General features: G+C 46.5%; 1 protein-coding gene across 2 annotated transcripts in view; it reads left to right on the forward strand.

Moving 5' to 3' along the window:
- The window catches only part of cand1 (cullin-associated and neddylation-dissociated 1), a 61,999-nt gene extending 43,979 nt beyond the window's left edge, over positions 1 to 18,020 (forward strand). For both annotated transcript variants that reach the window (XM_031815295.1, XM_031815296.1), the window contains exons 17-23: positions 6,199 to 6,419; positions 6,568 to 6,743; positions 7,147 to 7,242; positions 9,695 to 9,864; positions 13,946 to 14,110; positions 15,200 to 15,307; positions 16,434 to 18,020. In XM_031815295.1, the coding sequence (XP_031671155.1) occupies positions 6,199 to 6,419; positions 6,568 to 6,743; positions 7,147 to 7,242; positions 9,695 to 9,864; positions 13,946 to 14,110; positions 15,200 to 15,307; positions 16,434 to 16,658 (1,161 nt within the window). In that variant the 3' untranslated portion in view covers positions 16,659 to 18,020. The remainder of the gene's footprint in view (positions 1 to 6,198; positions 6,420 to 6,567; positions 6,744 to 7,146; positions 7,243 to 9,694; positions 9,865 to 13,945; positions 14,111 to 15,199; positions 15,308 to 16,433) is intronic.
- Positions 18,021 to 19,314: the final 1,294 nt, after the last annotated feature.

The raw sequence follows: 19,314 nt of genomic DNA on the forward strand, positions 1-19,314 counted from the left end.
CGAGTCCAGGCTCTGTCGTAGTCGGCCGTGACCGGGAGACCCATGGGGCGGCGCACAATCGGCCCAGTCGTCTGGGTTACGGGGAGGGTTTCGCCGGCAGGGATGTCCTTGTCCCATCGTGCACTAGCGACTCCTGTGGCGGGCCGGGTGCAGTGCACGTTGACCCGGACGCCAGGTGTACAGTGTTTTCTCTGACACATTGGTGCAGTTTGCTTCCGGGGTTAAGTAGGCGTTGTGTGAAGAAGCAGTGCGGTTGGGTTGTGTTTCGGGAGGACGCACGGCTCCTGACGTTCGCCTCTCCCGAGTCCGTACGGGAGTTGCCGCGAAGAGACAAGACTGTAACTACCAATTGGATACCACAAAATTGGGGAGAAAAAGGGGTACAAAATGTTGAGTTTTACTGCTGCTGGTAGTGGGACTAATAGTGGGTTTGATGGTAGTGGGACTAATAGTGGGTTTGATGGTAGTGGGACTAATAGTGGGTTTGATGGTAGTGGGACTAATAGTGGGATTGATGGTAGTGGGACTAATAGTGGGATTGATGGTAGTGGGACTAATAGTGGGATTGATGGTAGTGGGACTAATAGTGGGTTTGATGGTAGTGGGACCAATAGTGGGATTGATGGTAGTGGGACTAATAGTGGGTTTGATGATAGTGGGTTTGATGGTAGTGGGACTAATAGTGGGTTTGATGGTAGTGGGACTAATAGTGGGTTTGATGGTAGTGGGACTAATAGTGGGTTTGATGGTAGTGGGACTAATAGTGGGATTGATGGTAGTGGGACTAATAGTGGGATTGATGGTAGTGGGACTAATAGTGGGATTGATGGTAGTGGGACTAATAGTGGGTTTGATGGTAGTGGGACCAATAGTGGGATTGATGGTAGTGGGACTAATAGTGGGTTTGATGATAGTGGGTTTGATGGTAGTGGGACTAATAGTGGGTTTGATGGTAGTGGGACTAATAGTGGGTTTGATGGTAGTGGGACTAATAGTGGGTTTGATGGTAGTGGGACCAATAGTGGGTTTGATGGTAGTGGGACCAATAGATGGTAGTGGGACTAATAGTGGGTTTGATGGTAGTGGGACTAATAGTGGGTTTGATGGTAGTGGGACTAATAGTGGGTTTGATGGTAGTGGGACTAATAGTGGGTTTGATGGTAGTGGGACTAATAGTGGGTTTGATGGTAGTGGGACTAATAGTGGGTTTGATGGTAGTGGGACTAATAGTGGGTTTGATGGTAGTGGGACTAATAGTGGGTTTGATGGTAGTGGGACTAATAGTGGGTTTGATGGTAGTGGGACTAATAGTGGGTTTGATGGTAGTGGGACTAATAGTGGGATTGATGGTAGTGGGACTAATAGTGGGATTGATGGTAGTGGGACTAATAGTGGGATTGATGGTAGTGGGACTAATAGTGGGTTTGATGGTAGTGGGACCAATAGTGGGATTGATGGTAGTGGGACTAATAGTGGGTTTGATGATAGTGGGTTTGATGGTAGTGGGACTAATAGTGGGTTTGATGGTAGTGGGACTAATAGTGGGTTTGATGGTAGTGGGACTAATAGTGGGTTTGATGGTAGTGGGACTAATAGTGGGTTTGATGGTAGTGGGACCAATAGTGGGTTTGATGGTAGTGGGACTAATAGTGGGTTTGATGGTAGTGGGACTAATAGTGGGTTTGATGGTAGTGGGACTAATAGTGGGTTTGATGGTAGTGGGACTAATAGTGGGTTTGATGGTAGTGGGACTAATAGTGGGTTTGATGGTAGTGGGACTAATAGTGGGTTTGATGGTAGTGGGACTAATAGTGGGTTTGATGGTAGTGGGACTAATAGTGGGTTTGATGGTAGTGGGACTAATAGTGGGTTTGATGGTAGTGGGACTAATAGTGGGTTTGATGGTAGTGGGACTAATAGTGGGTTTGATGGTAGTGGGACTAATAGTGGGTTTGATGGTAGTGGGACTAATAGTGGGTTTGATGGTAGTGGGACTAATAGTGGGTTTGATGGTAGTGGGACTATAGTGAAACTAATAGTGGTTTTGATGGTAGTGGAACTAATGGTGGGTTTGATGGTAGTGGGACTAATGGTGGGTTTGATGGTAGTGGGACTAATAGTGGTTTTAATGGTAGTGGCACTGTAGTGAAACTAATAGTGGTTTTGATGGTAGTGGGACTAATAGTGGGTTTGATGGTAGTGGGACTAATAGTGGGTTTGATGGTAGTGGGACTAATAGTGGGTTTGATGGTAGTGGGACTGTAGGGGTTTGATGGTAGTGGGACTAATAGTGGGTTTGATGGTAGAGGGTTTGATGGTAGTGGGACTAATGGTGGGTTTGATGGTAGTGGGACTAATAGTGGGTTTGATGGTAGTGGGACTAATAGTGGGTTTGATGGTAGTGGGACTAATAGTGGGTTTGATGGTAGTGGGACTAATAGTGGGTTTGATGGTAGTGGGACTAATGGTGGGTTTGATGGTAGTGGGTTTGATGGTAGTGGGACTAATGATGGGTTTGATGGTAGTGGGACCAATAGTGGGTTTGATGGTAGTGGGACCAATAGTGGGTTTGATGGTAGTGGGACCAATAGTGGGTTTGATGGTAGTGGGACCAATAGTGGGTTTGATGGTAGTGGGACCAATAGTGGGTTTGATGATAGTGGGTTTGATGGTAGTGGGACTAATAGTGGGTTTGATGGTAGTGGGACTAATAGTGGGTTTGATGGTAGTGGGACTAATAGTGGGTTTGATGGTAGTGGGACTAATAGTGGGTTTGATGGTAGTGGGACTAATAGTGGGTTTGATGGTAGTGGGACTGTAGGGGTTTGATGGTAGTGGGACTAATAGTGGGTTTGATGGTAGTGGGACTAATAGTGGGTTTGATGGTAGTGGGACTAATAGTGGGTTTGATGGTAGTGGGACTAATAGTGGGTTTGATGGTAGTGGGACTAATAGTGGGTTTGATGGTAGTGGGACTAATAGTGGGTTTGATGGTAGTGGGACTAATGGTGGGTTTGATGGTAGTGGGTTTGATGGTAGTGGGACTAATGATGGGTTTGATGGTAGTGGGACCAATAGTGGGTTTGATGGTAGTGGGACCAATAGTGGGTTTGATGGTAGTGGGACCAATAGTGGGTTTGATGGTAGTGGGACCAATAGTGGGTTTGATGGTAGTGGGACCAATAGTGGGTTTGATGATAGTGGGTTTGATGGTAGTGGGACTAATAGTGGGTTTGATGGTAGTGGGACTAATAGTGGGTTTGATGGTAGTGGGACTAATAGTGGGTTTGATGGTAGTGGGACTAATAGTGGGTTTGATGGTAGTGGGACTGTAGGGGTTTGATGGTAGTGGGACTAATAGTGGGTTTGATGGTAGTGGGACTAGTAGTGGGTTTGATGGTAGTGGGACTAATAGTGGGTTTGATGGTAGTGGGACTAATGGTGGGTTTGATGGTAGTGGGACTAATGATGGTTTGATGGTAGTGGGACCAATAGTGGGTTTGATGGTAGTGGGACCAATAGTGGGTTTGATGGTAGTGGGACCAATAGTGGGTTTGATGGTAGTGGGACCAATAATGGGTTTGATGATAGTGGGTTTGATGGTAGTGGGACTAATAGTGGGTTTGATGGTAGTGGGACTAATAGTGGGTTTGATGGTAGTGGGACTAATAGTGGGTTTGATGGTAGTGGGACTAATAGTGGGTTTGATGGTAGTGGGACTAATAGTGGGTTTGATGGTAGTGGGACCAATAATGGGTTTGATGATAGTGGGTTTGATGGTAGTGGGACTAATAGTGGGTTTGATGGTAGTGGGACTAATAGTGGGTTTGATGGTAGTGGGTTTGATGGTAGTGGGACTAATAGTGGGTTTGATGGTAGTGGGACTGTAGGGGTTTGATGGTAGTGGGACTAATAGTGGGTTTGATGGTAGTGGGACTAATAGTGGGTTTGATGGTAGTGGGACTAATAGTGGGTTTGATGGTAGTGGGACTAATAGTGGGTTTGATGGTAGTGGGACTGTAGGGGTTTGATGGTAGTGGGACTAATAGTGGGTTTGATGGTAGTGGGACTAATAGTGGGTTTGATGGTAGTGGGACTAATAGTGGGTTTGATGGTAGTGGGACTAATAGTGGGTTTGATGGTAGTGGGACTAATAGTGGGTTTGATGGTAGTGGGTTTGATGGTAGTGGGACTAATGGTGGGTTTGATGGTAGTGGGTTTGATGGTATTGGGACTAATGATGGGTTTGATGGTAGTGGGACCAATAGTGGGTTTGATGGTAGTGGGACTAATAGTGGGTTTGATGGTAGTGGGACTAATAGTGGGTTTGATGGTAGTGGGACTAATAGTGGGTTTGATGGTAGCGGGACTGTAGGGGTTTGATGGTAGTGGGACTAATAGTGGGTTTGATGGTAGTGGGACTAATAGTGGGTTTGATGGTAGTGGGACTAATAGTGGGTTTGATGGTAGTGGGACTGTAGGGGTTTGATGGTAGTGGGACTAATAGTGGGTTTGATGGTAGTGGGACTAATAGTGGGTTTGATGGTAGTGGGACTAATAGTGGGTTTGATGGTAGTGGGACTAATAGTGGGTTTGATGGTAGTGGGACTAATAGTGGGTTTGATGGTAGTGGGACTAATAGTGGGTTTGATGGTAGTGGGACTAATGGTGGGTTTGATGGTAGTGGGTTTGATGGTAGTGGGACTAATGATGGGTTTGATGGTAGTGGGACCAATAGTGGGTTTGATGGTAGTGGGACCAATAGTGGGTTTGATGGTAGTGGGACCAATAGTGGGTTTGATGGTAGTGGGACCAATAGTGGGTTTGATGATAGTGGGTTTGATGGTAGTGGGACTAATAGTGGGTTTGATGGTAGTGGGACTAATAGTGGGTTTGATGGTAGTGGGACTAATAGTGGGTTTGATGGTAGTGGGACTAATAGTGGGTTTGATGGTAGTGGGACTGCAGGGGTTTGATGGTAGTGGGACTAATAGTGGGTTTGATGGTAGTGGGACTAGTAGTGGGTTTGATGGTAGTGGGACTAATAGTGGGTTTGATGGTAGTGGGACTAATGGTGGGTTTGATGGTAGTGGGACTAATGATGGTTTGATGGTAGTGGGACCAATAGTGGGTTTGATGGTAGTGGGACCAATAGTGGGTTTGATGGTAGTGGGACCAATAGTGGGTTTGATGGTAGTGGGACCAATAATGGGTTTGATGATAGTGGGTTTGATGGTAGTGGGACTAATAGTGGGTTTGATGGTAGTGGGACTAATAGTGGGTTTGATGGTAGTGGGACTAATAGTGGGTTTGATGGTAGTGGGACTAATAGTGGGTTTGATGGTAGTGGGACTAATAGTGGGTTTGATGGTAGTGGGACCAATAATGGGTTTGATGATAGTGGGTTTGATGGTAGTGGGACTAATAGTGGGTTTGATGGTAGTGGGACTAATAGTGGGTTTGATGGTAGTGGGTTTGATGGTAGTGGGACTAATAGTGGGTTTGATGGTAGTGGGACTGTAGGGGTTTGATGGTAGTGGGACTAATAGTGGGTTTGATGGTAGTGGGACTAATAGTGGGTTTGATGGTAGTGGGACTAATAGTGGGTTTGATGGTAGTGGGACTAATAGTGGGTTTGATGGTAGTGGGACTGTAGGGGTTTGATGGTAGTGGGACTAATAGTGGGTTTGATGGTAGTGGGACTAATAGTGGGTTTGATGGTAGTGGGACTAATAGTGGGTTTGATGGTAGTGGGACTAATAGTGGGTTTGATGGTAGTGGGACTAATAGTGGGTTTGATGGTAGTGGGTTTGATGGTAGTGGGACTAATGGTGGGTTTGATGGTAGTGGGTTTGATGGTATTGGGACTAATGATGGGTTTGATGGTAGTGGGACCAATAGTGGGTTTGATGGTAGTGGGACTAATAGTGGGTTTGATGGTAGTGGGACTAATAGTGGGTTTGATGGTAGTGGGACTAATAGTGGGTTTGATGGTAGCGGGACTGTAGGGGTTTGATGGTAGTGGGACTAATAGTGGGTTTGATGGTAGTGGGACTAATAGTGGGTTTGATGGTAGTGGGACTAATAGTGGGTTTGATGGTAGTGGGACTGTAGGGGTGTTTAACTGTAGTAGGCTGGTATCAGATGTCGTGACTAGTATCAGTCGTGAAGGAATCATTCATAATGTCTCTGTGGTAGGTGGGACACCACGTAGACCTGAGCGGCCAACCAGAGCTCAAGACGGTCATCCTGGACGCCTTCTCTTCCTCCTCCGAAGAGGTCAAGTCTGCCGCATCCTACGCCCTGGGATCCATCGCCGTGGGCAACCTGCCGGAATACCTGCCCTTCGTTCTGGGGGAGATCTCGGGACAGCCCAAGAGGCAGTACCTGCTGCTACACTCTCTCAAAGAGATCATCAGGTAGGACAGTCCTGCGGGTTAAGAGAGGTGTGGAACCCGAAAGGTCGCGGGTTCAAGTCCCGGGTCGGGTGACTGAACTGGCTAATTGCGCGGGGTTGCTGTTTTCACCTTGGTGACCAAAATAGCGTCTCTGTTCTGTTCTCTCCAGTTCGGCGTCTGTGACGGGTCTGAAACCCTACGTGGAGGGAGTATGGACCCTGCTGTTGAAGCACTGTGAGTGTGCCGAGGAGGGCACCAGGAACGTGGTAGCAGAATGTCTGGGGAAACTCACACTCATAGACCCAGAAACCCTGCTGCCCAGACTTAAAGGATACCTGCTCTCAGGTGGGGAATAGGAACTCCCTGCTGGTTTTCATTTCGCCGTTTTCATTGGCAAGACATGATATTAAAAATAATAATATAATAATATTTTTATTTATTTATTTTACCTTTATTTAACCAGGCAAGTCAGTTAAGAACAAATTTTTATTTTCAATGACGGCCTAGGAACAGTGGGTTAACTGCCTGTTCAGGGGCAGAACGACAGATTTGTACCTTGTCAGTTCGGGGGTTTGAACTTGCAACCTTCCGGTTACTAGTCCAACGCTCTAACCACTAGGCTACCCTGCCGCCCCGGTGGTTCATTGTGCATGATATGAATCATTTAATGTAAAGAAATATGACCTTGGTATTATTTTACTATGATATTGCAGGTATGGTCATGTGACATATTGTTTTCTGTTTCCAGGATCATCATATGCCAGAAGCTCAGTCGTGACAGCAGTGAAGTTCACCATCTCAGACCACCCACAGACAATAGACCCTCTCCTGAAAAACTGCATAGGTGTGTCTCATCTCTACTATTTAATCTATCCCATAGCTATCTACTGCTAACCTGTCCTCTTTGACTACTGCTATGGTATCTATATCTGAATGTTACTGAGACAGGCAGACTGCTATGGTATCTATATCTGAATGTTACTGAGACAGGCAGACTGCTATGGTATCTATATCTGAATGTTACTGAGACAGGCAGACTGCTATGGTATCTATATCTGAATGTTGTTACTGAGACAGGCAGACTGCTATGGTATCTATATCTGAATGTTGTTACTGAGGCAGGCAGACTGCAATGGTATCTATATCTGAATGTTACTGAGACAGGCAGACTGCTATGGTATCTATATCTGAATGTTGTTACTGAGACAGGCAGACTGCAATGGTATCTATATCTGAATGTTGTTACTGAGACAGGCAGACTGCTATGGTATCTATATCTGAATGTTGTTACTGAGACAGGCAGACTGCAATGGTATCTATATCTGAATGTTGTTACTGAGACAGGCAGACTGCAATGGTATCTATATCTGAATGTTGTTACTGAGACAGGCAGACTGCTATGGTATCTATATCTGAATGTTACTGAGACAGGCAGACTGCTATGGTATCTATATCTGAATGTTGTTACTGAGACAGGCAGACTGCTATGGTATCTATATCTGAATGTTGTTACTGAGACAGGCAGACTGCAATGGTATCTATATCTGAATGTTGTTACTGAGACAGGCAGACTGCTATGGTATCTATATCTGAATGTTACTGAGACAGGCAGACTGCTATGGTATCTATATCTGAATGTTACTGAGACAGGCAGACTGCTATGGTATCTATATCTGAATGTTGTTACTGAGACAGGCAGACTGCTATGGTATCTATATCTGAATGTTACTGAGACAGGCAGACTGCTATGGTATCTATATCTGAATGTTACTGAGACAGGCAGACTGCTATGGTATCTATATCTGAATGTTGTTACTGAGACAGGCAGACTGCTATGGTATCTATATCTGAATGTTACTGAGACAGGCAGACTGCTATGGTATCTATATCTGAATGTTACTGAGACAGGCAGACTGCTATGGTATCTATATCTGAATGTTACTGAGACAGGCAGACTATGGTATCTATATCTGAATGTTACTGAGACAGGCAGACTGCTATGGTATCTATATCTGAATGTTGTTACTGAGACAGGCAGACTGCTATGGTATCTATATCTGAATGTTGTTACTGAGACAGGCAGGCTAGGGTCAGTTTGTCATGTTACTGAGACAGGCAGACTGCTATGGTATCTATATCTGAATGGTTTTACTGAGACAGGCAGACTGCTATGGTATCTAATGACAAACTGACCCTAGCCTCCGGCACAGACTGTTACAGCATAAATACAGAGCATTCACAAAGTATTCAGACCCCTTGACTTTTTCCACATTTTGTTATGTTACAGCCTTATTCTAAAATTGATTAAATATGAGTTTTTTTCCCCCCTCGTCAATCTACACACAATACCCCATAATGACATCACAATACCCCATAATGACATCACAATACCCCATAATGACATCACAATACCCCATAATGACAAAGCAAAAACAGGTTTTTAGACATGTTTACAAATGAAAAAAAAAAAATGAAAACCGGAAATATAACATTTACATAAGTATTCAGACCTTTTACTCAGAACTTTGTTGAAGTACTTTGGCAACGATTACAGCCTCCAGTCTTCTTGGGTATGAAGCTACAAGCTTGGCACATCTGTATTTGGGTAGTTTCTCCCATTCTTCTCTGCAGATCCTCTCAAGCTCTGTCAGGTTGGATGGGAAGTGTTGCTGCACAGCTATTTTCAGGTTTCTTCAGAGATGTTCGATCGGGTTCAAGTCCGGGCTCTGGCTGGGCAACTCAAGGACATTCAGAGACTTGTCCCGAAGCCACTCCTGCATTGTCTTGGCTGTGTACTTACGGTCTTTGTCCTGTTGGAAGGTCAACCCCAGGGGGTCCTGAGCGCTCTGAAGCAGGTTTTCATCAAGGATCTCTCTGTACTTTGCTCCGTTCATCATTCGCTCGATCCTGACTAGTCTCCCAGTCCCTGCCGCTGAAAAACAACCCCACAACATGATGCTGCCACCACCATGCTTCACTGTAGGGATGGTGCCAGGTTTCCTCCAGACGTGACGCTTGGCATTCAGGCCAAAGAGTTCAATCTTGGTTTCATCAGACCAGATAATATTGTTTCTCATGGTCTGAGAGTCTTTAGGTGCCTTTTGGGAAACTTCAAGCAGGCCGTCATGTGCCTTTTTACTGAGAAGTGGCTTCCGTCTGGCCACTCTGGCCACTCTTACTGAGACGGACTGAGGAAATATAGACGAGAGGAGCTTTTCATTTGACTTGTCGTATACTGATGTTCATTGTATATGTGAAAGGTTCATTATGACCGACTGTGTTGTTCTGTACTCCAGGTGACTTCCTGAAGACGTTGGAGGACCCGGACCTGAACGTGCGGCGGGTTGCCCTGGTAACCTTCAACTCCGCAGCCCATAATAAGCCCTCTCTCATCAGAGACCTACTGGATACGGTCCTGCCACACCTCTACAACGAGACCAAAGTCCGCAAGGAACTCATCAGAGAGGTGAGTTGACATGGCTTTCATTGGTGCTTCACCTCCTTTTTCCTCCTTCCTTCCTTCCTTCCTTCCTTCCTTCCTTCCTTCCTTCCTTCCTTCCTTCCTTCCTTCCTTCCTTCCTTCCTTCCTTCCTTCCTTCCTTCCTTCCTTCCTTCCTTCCTTCCTTCCTTCCTTCCTCCTTCCTTCCTTCCTTCCTTTGTCTGTTATCCATCCTTTCGTGTTTTGTTGTTTTAAGTTTTATTGACAAAGGATTTACTTGCAATTCTTGTCCTCTGTCGTCGTTACTTTAGATAAGAGGGTCTTCTCTCCCACAGGTTGAGTTGCTTTAGATAAGAGGGTCTTCTCTCCCACAGGTTGAGTTACTTTAGATAAGAGGGTCTTCTCCCCCCCAGGTTGAGTTACTTTAGATAAGAGGGTCTTCTCTCCCACAGGTTGAGTTACTTTAGATAAGAGGGTCTTCTCTCCCCCAGGTTGAGTTACTTTAGATAAGAGGGTCTTCTCCCCCCAGGTTGAGTTACTTTAGATAAGAGGGTCTTCTCCCCCCAGGTTGAGTTACTTTAGATAAGAGGGTCTTCTCTCCCACAGGTTGAGTTACTTTAGATAAGAGGGTCTTCTCTCCCACAGGTTGAGTTGCTTTAGATAAGAGGGTCTTCTCCCCCAGGTTGAGTTACTTTAGATAAGAGGGTCTTCTCCCCCCAGGTTGAGTTACTTTAGATAAGAGGGTCTTCTCTCCCACAGGTTGAGTTGCTTTAGATAAGAGGGTCTTCTCCCCACAGGTTGAGTTACTTTAGATAAGAGGGTCTTCTCCCCCCCAGGTTGAGTTGCTTTAGATAAGAGGGTCTTCTCTCCCACAGGTTGAGTTACTTTAGATAAGAGGGTCTTCTCTCCCACAGGTTGAGTTACTTTAGATAAGAGGGTCTTCTCTCCCACAGGTTGAGTTGCTTTAGATAAGAGGGTCTTCTCTCCCACAGGTTGAGTTGCTTTAGATAAGAGGGTCTTCTCCCCCCAGGTTGAGTTGCTTTAGATAAGAGGGTCTTCTCTCCCACAGGTTGAGTTACTTTAGATAAGAGGGTCTTCTCCCCCCAGGTTGAGTTGCTTTAGATAAGAGGGTCTTCTCCCCCCAGGTTGAGTTACTTTAGATAAGAGGGTCTTCTCTCCCACAGGTTGAGTTGCTTTAGATAAGAGGGTCTTCTCCCCCAGGTTGAGTTACTTTAGATAAGAGGGTCTTCTCCCCCCAGGTTGAGTTACTTTAGATAAGAGGGTCTTCTCTCCCACAGGTTGAGTTGCTTTAGATAAGAGGGTCTTCTCCCCCCAGGTTGAGTTACTTTAGATAAGAGGGTCTTCTCCCCCCAGGTTGAGTTACTTTAGATAAGAGGGTCTTCTCTCCCACAGGTTGAGTTGCTTTAGATAAGAGGGTCTTCTCCCCCCAGGTTGAGTTACTTTAGATAAGAGGGTCTTCTCCCCCCCAGGTTGAGTTGCTTTAGATAAGAGGGTCTTCTCCCCCCAGGTTGAGTTACTTTAGATAAGAGGGTCTTCTCCCCCCCAGGTTGAGTTGCTTTAGATAAGAGGGTCTTCTCTCCCACAGGTTGAGTTACTTTAGATAAGAGGGTCTTCTCCCCCCAGGTTGAGTTACTTTAGATAAGAGGGTCTTCTCTCCCACAGGTTGAGTTGCTTTAGATAAGAGGGTCTTCTCCCCCCAGGTTGAGTTACTTTAGATAAGAGGGTCTTCTCTCCCACAGGTTGAGTTACTTTAGATAAGAGGGTCTTCTCCCCCCCAGGTTGAGTTGCTTTAGATAAGAGGGTCTTCTCTCCCACAGGTTGAGTTACTTTAGATAAGAGGGTCTTCTCTCCCACAGGTTGAGTTACTTTAGATAAGAGGGTCTTCTCTCCCACAGGTTGAGTTGCTTTAGATAAGAGGGTCTTCTCTCCCACAGGTTGAGTTGCTTTAGATAAGAGGGTCTTCTCTCCCACAGGTTGAGTTACTTTAGATAAGAGGGTCTTCTCTCCCCCCAGGTTGAGTTGCTTTAGATAAGAGGGTCTTCTCCCCCCAGGTTGAGTTACTTTAGATAAGAGGGTCTTCTCCCCCCAGGTTGAGTTGCTTTAGATAAGAGGGTCTTCTCCCCCCAGGTTGAGTTGCTTTAGATAAGAGGGTCTTCTCCCCCCAGGTTGAGTTGCTTTAGATAAGAGGGTCTTCTCCCCCCAGGTTGAGTTGCTTTAGATAAGAGGGTCTTCTCCCCCCAGGTTGAGTTACTTTAGATAAGAGGGTCTTCTCTCCCACAGGTTGAGTTACTTTAGATAAGAGGGTCTTCTCTCCCACAGGTTGAGTTACTTTAGATAAGAGGGTCTTCTCTCCCACAGGTTGAGTTACTTTAGATAAGAGGGTCTTCTCTCCCACAGGTTGAGTTGCTTTAGATAAGAGGGTCTTCTCTCCCACAGGTTGAGTTACTTTAGATAAGAGGGTCTTCTAAATGTGTTGTCTTCTCCCCCCAGGTTGAGTTACTTTAGATAAGAGGGTCTTCTCCCCCCAGGTTGAGTTACTTTAGATAAGAGGGTCTTCTCCCCCAGGTTGAGTTACTTTAGATAAGAGGGTCTTCTCCCCCCAGGTTGAGTTACTTTAGATAAGAGGGTCTTCTCTCCCCCAGGTTGAGTTACTTTAGATAAGAGGGTCTTCTCTCCCCCAGGTTGAGTTACTTTAGATAAGAGGGTCTTCTCCCCCCAGGTTGAGTTGCTTTAGATAAGAGGGTCTTCTCTCCCCCAGGTTGAGTTACTTTAGATAAGAGGGTCTTCTAAATGTGTTGTCTTCTCCCCCCAGGTTGAGTTACTTTAGATAAGAGGGTCTTCTCCCCCCAGGTTGAGTTACTTTAGATAAGAGGGTCTTCCCCCCCCCAGGTTGAGTTACTTTAAATAAGAGGGTCTTCTCCCCCCAGGTTGAGTTGCTTTAGATAAGAGGGTCTTCTCCCCCAGGTTGAGTTGCTTTAGATAAGAGGGTCTTCTCCCCCAGGTTGAGTTACTTTAGATAAGAGGGTCTTCTCCCCCAGGTTGAGTTACTTTAGATAAGAGGGTCTTCTCCCCCAGGTTGAGTTGCTTTAGATAAGAGGGTCTTCTAAATGTGTTGTCTTCTCCCCCCAGGTTGAGTTGCTTTAGATAAGAGGGTCTTCTAAATGTGTTGTCTTCTCCCCCCAGGTTGAGTTTCTTTAGATAAGGTCTTCTAAATGTGTTGTCTTCTCCCCCCCAGGTTGAGTTACTTTAGATAAGAGGGTCTTCTCCCCCAGGTTGATTTGCTTTAGATAAGAGGGTCTTCTCCCCCCAGGTTGAGTTGCTTTAGATAAGAGGGTCTTCTAAATGTGTTGTCTTCTCCCCCCAGGTTGAGTTTCTTTAGATAAGGTCTTCTAAATGTGTTGTCTTCTCCCCCCCAGGTTGAGTTACTTTAGATAAGAGGGTCTTCTCCCCCAGGTTGATTTGCTTTAGATAAGAAGGTCTTCTAAATGTGTTGTTTTCTCCCCCAGGTTGAGTTGCTTTAGATAAGAGGGTCTTCTAAATGTGTTGTTTTCTCCCCCAGGTTGAGATACTTTAGATAAGAGGGTCTTCTCCCCCAGGTTGAGTTGCTTTAGATAAGAGGGTCTTCTAAATGTGTTGTCTTCTCCCCCCAGGTTGAGTTGCTTTAGATAAGAGGGTCTTCTCCCCCAGGTTGAGTTGCTTTAGATAAGAGGGTCTTCTAAATGTGTTGTCTTCTCCCCCCAGGTTGAGTTTCTTTAGATAAGGTCTTCTAAATGTGTTGTCTTCTCCCCCCCAGGTTGAGTTGCTTTAGATAAGAGGGTCTTCTCCCCCAGGTTGATTTGCTTTAGATAAGAGGGTCTTCTAAATGTGTTGTCTTCTCCCCCCAGGTTGAGTTACTTTAGATAAGAGGGTTTTCTCCCCCAGGTTGAGATACTTTAGATAAGAGGGTCTTCTCCCCCAGGTTGAGTTACTTTAGATAAGAGGGTCTTCTCCCCCAGGTTGAGTTACTTTAGATAAGAGGGTCTTCTCCCCCAGGTTGAGTTGCTTTAGATAAGAGAGGTCTTCTTAATGACCTGTCTTCTCCCCCCAGGTTGAGATGGGTCCCTTTAAACACACAGTGGACGATGGTCTGGACATAAGGAAGGCAGCATTTGAGTGCATGTACACACTTCTGGACAGCTGTCTAGACAGACTAGACATCTTTGAGTTCCTCAACCACGTAGAAGACGGACTCAAGGACCATTACGACATCAAGGTATCCTGAACAGCTTCCTGACAGGACTCTGTTATGTTTCAACAATAGCCTGCCTGGAGAGAGGGGTAGTCTGTATGTAGATCAGACAACAGGAGAGAGAGAGAGGTGGTCTGTATGTAGATCAGACAACAGGAGAGAGAGAGAGGTGGTCTGTATGTAGATCAGACAACAGGAGAGAGAGAGAGGTGGTCTGTATGTAGATCAGACAACAGGAGAGAGAGAGAGGTGGTCTGTATGTAGATCAGACAACAGGAGAGAGAGAGAGGTGGTCTGTATGTAGATCAGACAACAGGAGAGAGAGAGAGGTGGTCTGTATGTAGATCAGACAACAGGAGAGAGAGAGAGGTGGTCTGTATGTAGATCAGACAACAGGAGAGAGAGAGAGGTAGTCTATGTAGATCAGACAACAGGAGAGAGAGAGAGGTAGTCTATGTAGATCAGACAACAGGAGAGAGAGAGTTAGTCTGTATGTAGATCAGACAACAGGAGAGAGAGAGGTAGTCTGTATGTAGATTAGACAACAGGAGAGAGGTAGATCAGACAACAGGAGAGAGGTAGTCTGTATGTAGATTAGACAACAGGAGAGAGGGGGGTAGTCTGTATGTAGATTAGACAACAGGAGAGAGGGGGGTAGTCTGTATGTAGATTAGACAACAGGAGAGAGGGGGGTAGTCTGTATGTAGATTAGACAACAGGAGAGAGGTGGTCTGTATGTAGATTAGACAACAGGAGAGAGGGGGGTAGTCTATGTAGATTAGACAACGGGAGAGAGGTAGGTAGATCAGACAACGGGAGAGAGGTAGTCTGTATGTAGATCAGACAACAGGAGAGAGGTGGTCTGTATGTAGATCAGACAACAGGAGAGAGAGGGGTAGTCTGTATGTAGATCAGACAACAGGAGAGAGAGAGGTAGTCTGTATGTAGATCAGACAACAGGAGAGAGGGGGGTAGTCTGTATGTAGATCAGACAACAGGAGAGAGGTGGTCTGTATGATTTAAAGGGCAGACTGTATAATGCATCACAGGGCCTGTATTGAGGAGTGTTGGTTTATGGGGTTGGAAGATAATGGGGATGTTGTTGTTTATCAGATGCTGACGTTCCTGATGCTGGCTAGACTCTCCACTCTGTGTCCCAGTGCTGTGCTACAGAGGCTGGACAGACTGGTTGAGCCGCTACGTGCCACCTGCACCACCAAGGTGAGACCAGACACACGGTCCCTGGTATCGTACCATTCACAGAGACCAGACACACTGTCCCTGGTATAGTACCATTCACAGAGACCAGACACACTGTCCCTGGTATAGTACCATTCACAGAGACCAGACACACTGTCCCTGGTATCGTACCATTCACAGACACCAGACACACTGTCCCTGGTATAGTACCATTCAGACACCAGACACACTGTCCCTGGTATAGTACCATTCACAGAGACCAGACACACTGTCCCTGGTATAGTACCATTCACAGAGACCAGACACACTGTCCCTGGTATCGTACCATTCACAGAGACCAGACACACTGTCCCTGGTATAGTACCATTCAGACACCAGACACACTGTCCCTGGTATAGTACCATTCACAGAGACCAGACACACTGTCCCTGGTATAGTACCATTCACAGACACCAGACACACTGTCCCTGGTATAGTACCATTCACAGACACCAGACACACTGTCCCTGGTATAGTACCATTCAGAGACCAGACACACTGTCCCTGGTATAGTACCATTCACAGAGACCAGACACACTGTCCCTGGTATAGTACCATTCACAGAGACCAGACACACTGTCCCTGGTATCGTACCATTCACAGACACCAGACACACTGTCCCTGGTATAGTACCATTCAGACACCAGACACACTGTCCCTGGTATAGTACCATTCACAGAGACCAGACACACTGTCCCTGGTATAGTACCATTCACAGAGACCAGACACACTGTCCCTGGTATAGTACCATTCACAGACACACTGTCCCTGGTATAGTACCATTCACAGACACACTGTCCCTGGTATAGTACCATTCACAGACACACTGTCCCTGGTATAGTACCATTCACAGACACACTGTCCCTGGTATAGTACCATTCACAGACACACTGTCCCTGGTATAGTACCATTCACAGACACACTGTCCCTGGTATAGTACCATTCACAGAGACCAGACACACTGTCCCTGGTATAGTACCATTCAGGGATGTGTTAGAGTCCCATCTCTCTCCAACAATCACCTACATACAGTATGTCAACCCCTCTCTCTCTGTGTCTCTCTCTCTCTCTCTGTCTCTCTCTCTCACCCTGTCTCTCTCTCCCCCAGGTGAAGGCCAACTCAGTGAAGCAGGAGTTTGAGAAGCAGGATGAGTTGAAGCGGTCAGCCATGCGGGCGGTGGTCGCCCTCCTCACCATCCCCGAGGCGGAGAAGAGTCCCCTGATGAGCGAGTTCCAGTCCCAGATCTCCTCCAACCCCGAGCTGGCTGCCATCTTTGAAAACATCCAGAGAGACTCGTCCTCTGCTAACATGGAGTCCATGGACACCAGCTAAACAATGACTCTCCCACAATCCCCCTCTTCTTCCTTTCATTCCCAAAACATGATGCCGCAACAGCAACAAAAAATACCTGGGAGGGGAGGGGGCCCTTTTATCAATCGTTCCATGATGCATTGCACTGAATCAGCAACAGTTAGAGGAGAAAAAAATTAATAATTGAACTTTAAAACAAAACAAAATGTAAAACGAAAAATACAAGTAAAAGAAAGTTCCTCTTTAAAGCTTTTAAGCTCATCACCACATTTCTCATTTCTAAAAAAAAAACACCAAATAAATCAGTTTTTGGTTTGTTCCATCGTTCCTTTTTGTTGTTGTTGTTTTTTTGGGTTTTCTAATAATTCCTGAATCCCACAGGTACCTCCATGCAGATGTTTGGATGCTGCTGCAGAGTGACTGTTTAAATGCTGAGATGATGACATATGAACTGACTTAAATGGAACCCGGACTGACTGCCTATAGCTTAACTCTACGAACGATGGGATAGATATATATATATATATATATATATATACACACGGCTCCTAACATACAAGACAGGAGGCTTGACTAACATGGGATCTACAGGGGTTAAATCAATACAATTACAGCATATTGAGTTATATGGTTTCTGGACCGGCACTTTTTTTTGAGTTTTTGTTACCATGGTTCTTACCGGATCAGATTGGGTTGAATTGAATGGGGGAGGGGTTTATTTTTGTTGTTTTTGTTACCATGGTTCTTACCGGATCAGATTGGGTTGAATTGAATGGGGGAGGGGTTTATTTTTGTTGTTTTTGTTACCATGGTTCTTACCGGATCAGATTGGGTTGAATTGAATGGGGAGGGGTTTATTTTTGTTGTTTTTGTTACCATGGTTCTTACCGGATCAGATTGGGTTGAATTGAATGGGGAGGGGTTTATTTTTGTTGTTTTTGCAAGAATTGAATGTCATTATCGGTGTTTTATTTGTCTTGTCGGCTGTTAGTTAGAACAAAGCTTGGTTGGTGGGGGGGGGGGGAGATTCACACAATCAGAAGAGCTGATGTTTAAAATTGTGTTCAGAAATCTTCTATTAAAGAGGTGTGAGAGACATGGTCAGGACAGGGTGTTCTGTTGAATAAGTGGATAAATATTTAGAAATATTTTTTTTGCCCTCATTTTTTATTTGTACATCGTCTCTTGCATCGACTGGTGGTTGGTTGAGCAGAGGTCATTTGACCTTTGACCCCATTTATCATGTTCAAAACAACCCGATAAGGGAAGGAGCGCGTCTTCGACTAAGGCAGCACCGTACCTCGGGGTGAAAGCCCAGCATTAGGAACAGACCTCTCTGTATGTGGACAGAAGTACATTTTGTGAATAAAAAGCGTGAACTGATTTCTTAGCGTCCAGATCCAGCAACATCAAATTGTATTTGTCCCACGCGCCCAATACAACGGTTGTAGACCTTACAGTTTAAACTGACAAGCTATCTCATTACATTTTTTTTTGGGGGGGGGGGTCGATGTTACTGCTCCATTCCTTATCCTGTCAGGTGAGTCACAAATGCCTCCCTCTTCCCTATATAGTGCACTGCTTTTGAGGGGGAAGAAAGGTTAACCTTTTTCAGGACGCTCTCTTATGTGTCAACAAAATGACCATCAGTCTGATTGTCCCCCCACTGTGAGGCAGTCTGATGTCCCCCCACTGAGAAGCAGTCTGATGTCCCCCCCACTGAGAGGCAGTCCTTCCATCAGTCTGATGTCCCCCCACTGAGAGGCAGTCCTTCCATCAGTCTGATGTCTCCCCACTGAGAGGCAGTCTGATGTCCCCCCACTGAGAGGCAGTCTGATGTCCCCCCCACTGAGAGGCAGTCCTTCCATCAGTCTGATGTCCCCCCACTGAGAGGCAGTCCTTCCATCAGTCTGATGTCCCCCCACTGAGAGGCAGTCTGATGTCCCCCCACTGAGAGGCAGTCCTTCCATCAGTCTGATGTCCCCCCACTGAGAGGCAGTCCTTCCATCAGTCTGATGTCCCCCACTGAGAGGCAGTCCTTCCATCAGTCTGATGTCCCCCCACTGAGAGGCAGTCTGATGTCCCCCCACTGAGAGAGAGTCCTTTCATCAGTCTGATGTCCCCCCACTGAGAGGCAGTCCTTTCATCAGTCTGATGTCCCCCCACTGAGAGGCAGTCCTTCCATCAGTCTGATGTCCCCCCACTGAGAGGCAGTCTGATGTGTCCCCCCACTGAGAGGCAGACTAATGTCCCCCCCACTGAGAGGCAGTCTGATGTCCCCCCCCCCCACTGAGAGGCAGTCTGATGTCCCCCCCCCCCCCCCCCCACTGAGAGGCAGTCTGATGTCCCCCCCCCCCCCCACTGAGAGGCAGTCTGATGTCCCCCCCCCCCCCCCACTGAGAGGCAGTCTGATGTCCCCCCCCCCCCCCCCCACTGAGAGGCAGTCTGATGTCCCCCCCCCCCCCCACTGAGAGGCAGTCTGATGTCCCCCCCCCCCCCCCCCCCCCCCCCCCCCCCACTGAGAGGCAGTCTGATGTCCCCCCCCCACTGAGAGGCAGTCTGATTTCCCCCCCCCCACTGAGAGACAGTCTGATGTCCCCCGCCCACTGAGAGGCCGTCTGATGTCCCCCGCCCACTGAGAGGCAGTGCTTCCATCAGTCTGATGTCCCCCCACTGA

Source organism: Oncorhynchus kisutch, unplaced genomic scaffold, assembly GCF_002021735.2.
Source record: "Oncorhynchus kisutch isolate 150728-3 unplaced genomic scaffold, Okis_V2 Okis09a-Okis19a_hom, whole genome shotgun sequence".
NCBI lineage: Eukaryota > Metazoa > Chordata > Actinopteri > Salmoniformes > Salmonidae > Oncorhynchus > Oncorhynchus kisutch.